This window comes from Rosa chinensis, chromosome 3 (assembly GCF_002994745.2).
Source record: "Rosa chinensis cultivar Old Blush chromosome 3, RchiOBHm-V2, whole genome shotgun sequence".
Classification (NCBI taxonomy): domain Eukaryota; kingdom Viridiplantae; phylum Streptophyta; class Magnoliopsida; order Rosales; family Rosaceae; genus Rosa; species Rosa chinensis.
This window is the reverse complement of record NC_037090.1, coordinates 13,934,907-13,945,362: the sequence shown is the minus strand read 5'-3', so window position 1 is coordinate 13,945,362 and position 10,456 is coordinate 13,934,907. Positions and strand designations below refer to the sequence as shown.

At 40.9% G+C, this 10,456-nt stretch overlaps 2 protein-coding genes across 2 annotated transcripts; one reads left to right on the top strand and one right to left on the bottom strand.

Moving 5' to 3' along the window:
- Nucleotides 1-2,081: 2,081 nt before the first annotated feature.
- Nucleotides 2,082-4,915, top strand: LOC112192346 (probable pectate lyase 4). Its single transcript, XM_024332028.2, has 5 exons — nt 2,082-2,468; nt 2,723-3,074; nt 3,154-3,364; nt 3,475-3,543; nt 4,511-4,915. Exons 1-5 carry the CDS (start codon nt 2,213-2,215, stop codon nt 4,748-4,750), a joined length of 1,128 nt encoding a protein of 375 aa, XP_024187796.1. The 5' UTR covers nt 2,082-2,212; the 3' UTR covers nt 4,751-4,915.
- A 1,281-nt stretch (nt 4,916-6,196) lies between these two features.
- Nucleotides 6,197-8,399, bottom strand: LOC112192345 (exocyst complex component EXO70H1). Its single transcript, XM_024332027.2, has one exon. It carries the CDS (start codon nt 8,280-8,282, stop codon nt 6,384-6,386), a length of 1,899 nt encoding a protein of 632 aa, XP_024187795.1. The 5' UTR covers nt 8,283-8,399; the 3' UTR covers nt 6,197-6,383.
- Between the last annotated feature and the right edge of the window lie 2,057 nt (nt 8,400-10,456).

The following is a 10,456-nucleotide window of genomic DNA, read 5'->3' as shown; positions in this document are numbered from 1 at the left end:
GTATGATGAGGATGGGAATTTGGTTCCAAGTAAAAGCAAGAGGCCTAGAGTGGGGCCTCCATCCGAGGATGAATGGGATAAGGCGGAAGTGTTTGTGCAGTTTCTTAGGGTATTTTATGAAGTAACTCTAAGAGTTAGTGCAAGTAATAGGCCCACAATCCATACCACTTTTCATGATGTGTTGTCAATCGAATCGGAGATTAGCAAGCTCTTCATAGAACCTGAAATTGCAACAGGTTTGGACACTCAGAAGGTTTTGAGTGATATGGCAGAAAATATGAGGTCCAAATTCATCAAGTATTATGGTGGCTTTCGGGATTTGAATCCCTTGGTGTTTATGGGGCTGATCCTTGATCCTAGATTCAAGCTAAGGCATGTAACTCATCTTTTGACAAATGAAGGGTTTGAATTGGAAGATGTGCGGACTAAAACAACGGAGTTACGTGATGTGTTGATGTCCTTGTATGAAGAGTATGCACCAAAAGAGGCCCCTGCACAAAAGAGAGGTCAAACAGAGGTTGAAAGCTCATCTTCACAAAGCACTGTAACAATCACCGGCAGCAGAGGAAGACAATCTTACATCAATGATTGGAGGAAAGTAGTTTCTGAGCTTGATGTGGCTGTGGTTTCACATGAAGTAGACAAATACTTGTTGGACCCTCTTGAATTCACAAATGAGAAGGAAGGGTTCGAGTTCCCGATTCTGTTATGGTGGAAGATCAATGGAGCCAAGTACCCTATACTTCAAGCAATAGCCAAAGATGTGTTGGCTGTTCAAGTTTCGACAGTTGCATCGGAGTCCGCTTTTAGCACCGGAGGGAGAGTAATCGACAATTTTAGGAGTTCATTGACTCCTAAATCTGTCGAAGCATTGATTTGTCTACAAAGTTGGTTGAGGGGGAATGATATTAGCTGCATAGAAGATGAACCATGCATCAAAGATTATGAGTTCTATGAAAAGTGTGAGAAAGGTGCAGATTTTTAACTTTGTGTGTTTATTTTTTTAGTTTTCAGTTTTCGCTTTTTAGTTTTTACATTTCAGTTTCTGCATTTATTTTTTACATTCTGACTATAGTTTCTTGTGTTTTGTACTTTGGTATGTAGATCATGTAACCTCAGCCTCTTCAACCTCTTGTCCTCCTCCAAAAGCTAAGGGAAAGAATGGTATTGGAACTAATGATGAAGTTGTTCAACTCAGTGAAGATGACTCCAAGGATGAAATGGTATCTGGTGATTCAGAAAACAGTTGATGCCTTGATGTGATCAGTTTCTGACTTTTTGGTTTATGCTGCAAGGATGGACTCTTTCATATTTTCATGAACTTATTTCAATTGCTAGTTTGCTACTGTGGTTAACTGGTTTCTGAACATTTCCATGTAATATTAAACTGATAGGCTTAGAACATGTAATATTAAGTTCTATATTAAGCAGAACTTGCTACTGTGGTTTAACTTGTAGTTCCAAGTTCTGCTTCGATTTGCATTTTGGACAGAAATGTGCATGAAGTTCATTGGAGAACTAATTAGAGATGTTTGCAAATTTACAATGCTGCATTTTATCAGGTTTCTGAAAATTTTGCTATTCAAAGCAGGTGATACCGATTTGTACCGAACCGATTGGATTTGGGCCTAATCGGTATGGCAGCTGAGTTTCCGATGTCCCGAACCGAACCAAGCCGACTATATAAGTCGGTATCGGTATCGGTATAGGCATGTTACCGAGCCGAGCCAAACCGATCCCAGACCTAGGTTAGAGTCATTGGGTCACTAGATTAAATATTGTTCACTTTTCTTTTATGTTAGTCTCCATCCATTGGGTTTGGATCACCCACCCAGATCCAACGTGTGAAAACAAATATAAAAAAAATTGTTATCAGTGTCTGATCCAACCTAATAACTCTCACTCATTAATCTAACGGGTGAAGCGGTGAACTTACTCGAATAAAATCTGCGTTAGTTTTACCGATTGGAGAAGAGGTGTCCCCATTGGGTAAATGCGCGTCCGCTTTTCATTCGATCCCTTCACTCTCTCCGACAGCAAACAACCTTTAATCAAAAGGTCAAAACCGACGCAAAGAGGAAGATAATGTCGGCACAATCGATCCACTCACACTATGAGTCACCATCTTCCATTCTTCCTCTACAGCATTTATCAGAGTCAGTTTCCACTCTCTCACCAGAAGGCGACGTTTTTCTGTTTTTAATTGCCATAAATGGGCAACTCCCACGGCCACCGCAAACACCGTAACGGCGCAAACCGCCCCGTAACGCCCAATCCACCCTTTAAATATGGCCCGTCCGATCCGCAAGCACATATCCCCAGCTCAGCTAAACCCATCATGGCGGTGTCCTTGCCTTACTCTCATGTTGACTCCACCCTTCGCGCCCTCGCTGCCCAAGCTGAAGGCTTTGGCCGCTTAGCAATCGGCGGCCTCCATGGTCCTCTTTACCACGTTACTACTCTAGCCGGTAATGTTTTCTAATCTAATTCTGTTTTCTTTAACACATAGTTTCAATTCCTGCAATAATTTGTAAAATGTGTTTGTTTTGGGTTTTGGGCTTTGGTTTCTTATGCAAAGTTTGTGGAGGTAAACTTGATCATTGAATTTGGAAGCTCTAAGTTTGTATGCCAAATATAAAGTCGGAATCTTTGTTCTAAAGATGAACCATATGATGCGTGTTGGAAGCTTACATTGATGTGTTTGTGTTCATTGTGATTGTAGATGATGGTCCAGGGTCACTTAGGGAAGCCTGTCGAAAGAAAGAGCCACTTTGGATTGTCTTTGATATTTCGGGCACTATCCATCTCTCGTCTTACTTGAATGTGTCGTCACATAAGACAATTGATGGCCGGGGTCAGAGGATTAAGTTTACTGGGAAGGGGTTGAGGCTGAAGGAATGTGAGCATGTGATTATATGCAATCTAGAGTTTGAAGGTGGTAGAGGACCAGATGTTGATGGTATTCAGATAAAACCAAACTCTAAGCACATATGGATAGACCGGTGCAGCCTTCGTGATTATGAAGACGGACTTATAGATATCACCAGATGCAGCACGGATATTACAATTTCGAGGTGAGGTGAATCCCAATGTTGGATATTACCATTTTTAGTCTCCTGGAATTTGAAGTTCATGTCTTTAGCCAATGCGCAGGTGTCATTTCTCGCAGCATGATAAGACAATGCTAATCGGAGCAGACCCCTCTCATGTAGATGACAGATGCATCCGGGTTACAATTCACCACTGTTTCTTTGATGGGACCCGACAGCGGCATCCTCGTGTTAGATTCGCCAAAGTACATCTATACAACAATTACACCCGAAACTGGGGCATATATGCTGTTTGTGCCAGTGTAGAATCACAGGTGAGATGCTATTAGCAATGTATATTTGACATTATCTAAAATCTATTCTAAGAGTATTAATCGTATTATCATACGATCGTAACATGTTCGTTATTATGTTTTCACTCCAGATATACTCTCAATGCAATATATATGAAGCAGGACAGAAGAAAATAGCGTTTAAATACCTTACAGAGAAGGTATGCCCCTTTTTATTTTTGGTTACTAACTACATGTCTTGAAGGTGTGTGACTTGTATTTTTCGTTTTTTTTTTCTTTCCCGTGTATAGATTCTGCAGTTTTATGTAGTATCAAGATTTAGAAAATGTTCTGGAACTAATATGCAAATGAGTTGTATATTAGTAATATTACCATATAAATGGGGGCACTTGTTATAGGAGCTTGACTTTTTTGATCCCATCCTAGCCTTTCTAATCATCCCACTCCATGATCTATATATAACTCTATAAGTCATCTCTTCCCATGATGCAGGACTAGAAGCGTTTATCCTCATATAAACTAACTTCTTGAGGCATTTCAAAATGTACTGTAGCTCATAACCATTGGAAACACTTATTTCCAACAGGTTAAACAAAAATTAGCTTGGTGGAAACAGTACAGGCTGACCTCAAACTGGGAAGAAGTGAGAATTTGGAAGTAACACTTGGAAAATTTTAGATGGGGGAAATTTTCTTGGCTAAATGGATGTTGGACATGTTGATTAGGATAGGATCATGGCTAACAAAGTAACAAGTAAATGAGGATAGGCATATGGTTAAGGCATATGAAGATAACCACAGATTATATGCGAAAATCTATCTGTAATCACAGAGAAAACTTGGTCCAAATGGTTATTGGTATATAAGCCCTTGAGTAATTTTTGTTCAAACTCTCTGAACCAGCTTTTGTTCTTGAGATAGGTCCTGAATGTCTGGGTTGTTTGAAAATGAACGCAGACAATGAGATTCTTTTATTCTGTTATCCTACTACAAGACTCAATGAAGGATGAAGATGTTCTTAACAACCTTTAGTTATTGACAGTAGAAATATTGTTGTTAAATTGGTATGTGCAACTGAAACTACATAGGTTCTTCCAACAGATATGACTATTGAAATGTACTTTCCTATAACAAGAATAAATTGTTGACTGTCGTGACTTTTCTTTAGGCAGTGGACAGGGAGGCGGCAACGACTGGCTTCATTAGGTCGGAAGGGGACTTATTCATAACTGGAACTCAAGCAGGATTAGCCACCGAGGGTGGTGAAAATTGCATGTTTCATCCTAGCCAACACTACCAGACATGGACAGTAGGACCTCCAGTGGATGATCTGAAACATGTTCTCCAACATTGCACCGGATGGCAGTCCATTCCCCGGCCAGCTGATCAGGCAAGTGTAGCACAGTAACCTGAAGGAAACTGACTTTCCTTAAAACTTTATATCTACGTTTTACTTAATCTTCAATTCTCAGTGTTTATATAGTCTATACCTGAATACCTGATGGCTTTCCTGTGTGTATCCTGTTCTTCTCAATAACAAAGATGAATATTTACTGGTGTGCACTTAATGTTATTTACTCTTAGTAAAAAAAACCATGAGCAATCTTTTGAGACAGTAAAACAGTATTAACATGCATTTATGGAACTGGTGTTCGTCAAAGATTGGATCACATAATCTTGGAAATTTAACTGAATTCAAGGAGATGATGATGCAATAACTACAGCAATGTCAATTGAGGCATGTGGAAGTTCTTATCGTATTGGGAAATGTATGCTGCTATATAAGTTTTTTATATAGTTCGTTTTTATATAGTTCCCCGGAACTAACAGATTCTATTTGCAAATCATGACTGGAAACTTCTGTTTTACTTTTACCATCTGTGCAGCAGTTCTAAGTTGACTTGGCATTTGTTTTCCTAAACAAATGAAAGTTGACTTGGCATTTACAGTTGTATGATTTTTCAAGTCCGGCATGTCATAGTTTTCAAACTTTGGGAGTTAAGAGACTTAAGACCGCCAAAGAGTGAGAGTGAGGACAATCAACCATAGTTATGAAGAATAATTCCTCTTCTTCTCAGGATTCAGCCGTTCTGTCTTTGAAATGGTCTTAATAATTGGAGTAGTTTCAGTTTTTGATACTACTTAATTATTGCTTATCATAATTTCAATAATTATTGAGGTTTTTATCATAATTTCAATAATTATTGAGTTTCTCAATAATTAGGCAATAATTATTGAGGTTTCAACAAAATCTATCAGCCACCAAGAACCATAATTTTTCTCCAAAGAAGAAAAAATAGTGAGACACACACGAGGCAAAGCTATACAACCGTACCCTCCTTTGACAAATGTGTTACAGTTTCCCTTTCAAAGTGATGTATCCTCGCCTTTCTTTTAACAAAAAATAAAAATAAAAAATAAAAAAACGAAGACACCAACCTTTTGGGGTCACCATCAAATTGAATTACTACCAATGCTTAAATATGAGCCGCATGCTCAGTAAACAATGGAGAAATTCTTAACTGCCGGTTCTATACAGTTATATATAACTTATACTCTTAATATTTGATCATTCAAATATTGCGAGCTAATGTTAGAAACTATTTTCTACGGAAGATGTCACCTTGCTCGGAAGGCCAATTTTAAGTTCGAATTTGTAGTTTCTCTTTCTACAACCTTTTGGCGGATTGAAAATGACAAATCCGGGTAGATTCATGCTCCTCGGATATGAACATGCATCAAGTGGGAATGTTGGTGTTGACATTTCGAAATGAAAATGACAAACCGATTTACAATCCACGGTGTGATTGTTTTGAAAACAATGTGAAAGCAAGAGAAATTCGAATATGAAAACATGAAGCAATGATTGAATTTACAGAAACAACATAGGGTCATCTTACGTGTAGCACAAAGTAGAAGTATGTTCCAAAAAGTCGTTACATATTTTAACTTATTCAAAATGTTCTACACACAACATATATATACACCGCCGGTAAATCGGAAAAAAAAAAACTCGGCGATTAAAGTCGCCGGGAAATGGATCAGCCAGAGCGCCGACGAGACGAAGAACTAACAGATTCCGTCGTCCCGGAAAACAAGTCCGATAAGTAATGTGCAACATCTTCAGGGGTTAATCTGACATACAAGGCCAGATTTCTCGCACTCCCAATCGAAACCCTGTGCGTATCGTGAAACTCCTTGTAAACCGAAACGAGGGCTTTCGTCAGCGACTCTCTGAGTTCTTCTCGGAGTTTCTCGTCCGGTACAACACACGACTTCTGTTTCTTGTAAGCTTCGTCCAAGGCGAAGTTGAAGTTCCGGAAAATCAACCTAGCTTCGTCCGGGGGTATTTCCTCCGTTAGATTTTCCGGCAAGGTGGAGAACACCTTCCCCCAGGCCACCCGTTCGTAGTTGACGGCGAACTGTCTCACCTTCGCTTCGTATTTCGTGATCCACTGCTCGCCGAGAAGGTACTGGAGATTCGACGTCCGGACTTTCGAGATGACGTGTTGGAGATTGTTGGCTAAGAAGAGATAAGAGAGCGAAACGTCCTTGTAATGCTTGGCTTTGCCGTCGAGCTTGCAGATGAGGATGAGGACGATCCAAGCGATGTGGTGGCAGATCGGCGGCGCCGATGACTCTTCTGCTTGGGGGATTTCGAACTCCGGCAGCAAACCCTTCGCCGGCGGAGGGCAGTCGACGAAAATGTCAGCCAAGACGTTGCTGTAATCGGTGAGCATAGAAAGGTAATTCATCACACGGAGAGTCAGAGAATGAACTCCGCCGCCGGGGACTGGTGATTTTGACGATTCCTTTTGAATTGACGATTCGAAGTCGGACAGCAATGACCGGACCGACTCGCCGATTTTGATCAGCGAGTTGAGCGCTTGGGATCGGACGCTGGCGGTGGACTCGAAAGAGAAGATGGAGTCTATTTCAGGCCAATTTTCCGATATGGCGGTGTACATATCCAGCAGCCGGAATATATTGTCCTCCGAGGAAAAATTCTTGCTCTTGGCGACGAGGATTTGAGGAAATGAAAAGAGAAGAGTGGCGGCTTCTTTGGCGATGTGAGAGAAGCAAGACTCTCTGATTGAGTTGGAGACGGCGAAAACGGTGTCGCAGAGGATCTTCTCTCCATTGAATAGCGTGGTCGTGGCCACCTTCACCGCATTCAGCCAGTTCTTGATTCTGAGATCGAGGACCTCTTTGTCCACCTTATGGATCCGAGAAGAGGCGAATTTCTCCACTCCGAGCTTATACATTCCTTCGTCGATTATCGATTTTCTGATGATTTTGTATATGTGAACGCACTCCTTGGCGTAGCCGGAGGAGATCATGCATTCGGCGATGGACTTGAGGTCGGCCATGGCAACAAAGGAGACTTGTTCAACGTCGGAGATGGATTCTCCGGCGAAACGTACATCTTCGTCTGTTAAGGCTCCGTCGTCGATTTCGTCGTCAGAAGTGCTGACGGAAACGCGGGAAGACCTGGACCGGGTCGAGACCGATTCCGGGTCGAGGTGAGCCCGGTTCGTGGAGAGAATCTGGTAGAACTCCTTCTGTAACCGCTTCATGGCGATCTGCATGAGGCTGTGGCCGTGGACGAGTTTTTCGGAGGTGGGGTCCTCCGCGACCAAGTAATGCATGACCTTCTGGAGGTCGTTCACGGACTTGATGAACTGGTGAGCTTCCGTTTTGCTCTCGTAGAACATGGAGGTTACTTTCGCGTATCCGGAGGCCTCCGGGTCCCATTTGATCACCAAAACGGCGGCGTTTCCGATGACCTCCTCGATCATCGCGTCTGAGAAGTTAAGGCCGGCACTAGGGTTACGGCGAGGAGTGGGGAATGAAATGGAGGACCTTGAGGGTGAAGAATGTCTAGAGAAAGACGGGGCCTTGTGGTGAAAGAGGAGGCTCCTCATCCCTTTGGTCGGCATTTTCGGTTTAGTTTAGTGTGATTTAGGTTACGGACTCTCAATTTTTCAGATGAGAGAATATTTGGTTGTTGTGGTTGGTAGTGAGATTAGACAAGAGAGATTTGGGATTATGAGTTTGAATGTTGGACGTAGATGTGCCCGGGGGTATATATAGGAGGGAGCTGGAAGAACGACGCCGTTGCTTGAGAAAGAGGAAATGTGGGAAGGATTGACTTTGGAGTTGTATCGAGTCATATAAAACGAAACCATGAGTCGAATTTGACTCTATACGCGTTTGATTGACAAATGATACGACAATTTCATACTATGGAGCCGAGAGGCAAACAAATTTGATTTACTTTCGTCCAAAGAAACAGTCGTCAAATAGCTTCAGTAGAAAACTCAGAGGTGGAGGTTAATAAGAGATTAATTGCTGTTTTCTTGTGTTTAACGCTATTTGCAATGGCGGTGTTTGTAAACTGGATAGGGAATAGTAACATTTACTTTTCAACTATTTGTTTTTACTTTCTCTTCCTACTTCATAGTCCACGTGACCTGGTTTATGTTGAACATGTATTTCAGTCCTCATAACTTGCATCATTTTAGATGCTCACGTAGGGAATACAAGTAAGGCGTGACGTTTTTACGAGCAAAACAAAAGAATATGAAGAAGAGAAATACAAAATAGGAATGGGTATATGGATTGAAATACTCGTATATACCTTCTAGAATAGAATAATTAGTATAGGATAACTTTCTGCTCACTCTTTAGATTTGAAATTACAAAATCATTTAAGTTAGGGAAAAAAATACAAACAGTACCCAACCTAAGGTCCACTCCGAATTTCTATACCCAAATTTTCGAAACTATCACATTAGTACCTGGAGTTCCCAATTCTACCTAATTTTCGTACACGCCGTCAATGATGGCGTCAACTCTTGTGATTGGTGGCATATTTTAAGGGATATTTTGGTCACTTCAGACTTTTATTTTTTAATTTTTTTTTCTCTCTATTTTTTAAGCCTGGCAGTTTTTATTCTCAAAAAAAAAAAAAAAAATCAGCTTCTTCTCTATCTCTTCTTCTTCCCCAAATTCCCGATAAAGTCTCTGCCATCTTGAACGGACTTCCGATGATCTCCCTCCCCGTGTTTGGCGTCGTCAGCGAGAAATTCAAAACCCAAAAATCTACTATTACCTTCTTTCGCCGAGAACACGTTCTTGAATCTGGGTTCTGGGTCAGGCTTTGTTTGCTTTACATTCTTGTTCCTAAACCTATCTAAGAAGATCTACGAGTTCAGATTCAAGCTCAAGGTTCAGACCGGAAGCAGATTATGAGGGTATTATGCATCTTTATAAAATTCGGGTTTGGATTATGGGATTTGGGTGATGGGTTTTGATTCATGAAATCTGGTTGATTTTTTTGTTGGTCAAAGAAATCTGGTAGAATGGTGGATCGGAGTCCTGCTCTTCTTCTCTTTAGACCTGTGGACATGCAAATCCAAGTGTGTTCAGTGTATGAATGTAATTTATGGATTGGATTGAGAGGCTAATGGGATTTTCCTCTAGTAACCCAGATTCTGACACCAAAAGAACCCACTTCAATTCCTTTCTAAGATGAAAGTTGATATAGCCACAGATCCATTCATAATTCTCTCTGAGCCAGTTGGTTCACGATTAGCATCATCAACATAAATATGAAGTAATGAGTTCTCTTGGCAGCTGCTACTATAACATGAAGAACTCAAAGAGAGAAGAAGTGTTCATCAATAAAGGTCTAGAGCCATTGCTTCCTTCTTTGTTTCGTAATAAGAGAGAGAGAGAGAGAGAGAGAGAGAGAGAGAGACGACAGAGGCAAAGAAACGAAGAGAGGGAGAAAGAAAGGGGACTCAGGAACAGGGCTGGGTAAGTAAATGACACAAATATCCATCAAACACCCCACGTGACATGCGGTTTAACGCCGTCATGGACGGCAGGTACGAATATTAGGTCGAGCTGGCTATTCTGGGTACCATTGTAATAGTTTCAAAATTTTGGGTATAGAAATTCGGAGTGGGCCTTAGATTGGGTACTGTTTGTATTTTTTTCCCTTTAAGTTAGTATCCAGCAATTTTATATGATCATTTGATGTAATTAATGTTCTCAAATTCAAATTCCAATAGCAAAATGTTGATAAAGGTTTGGCTGCTAATTTGAT

Excerpts from the sequence above, each read along its gene's own strand:
- LOC112192346 (XM_024332028.2), top strand. The coding sequence starts at position 2,213 with ATGGGCAACTCCCACGGCCACCGCAAACACCGTAACGGCGCAAACCGC. Across the intron at positions 2,469-2,722 it reads CCACGTTACTACTCTAGCCG|ATGATGGTCCAGGGTCACTT; the intron begins GTAATGTTTTCT and ends TTGTGATTGTAG. Across the intron at positions 3,544-4,510 it reads TTAAATACCTTACAGAGAAG|GCAGTGGACAGGGAGGCGGC; the intron begins GTATGCCCCTTT and ends ACTTTTCTTTAG.
- LOC112192345 (XM_024332027.2), bottom strand. The coding sequence starts at position 8,282 with ATGCCGACCAAAGGGATGAGGAGCCTCCTCTTTCACCACAAGGCCCCG.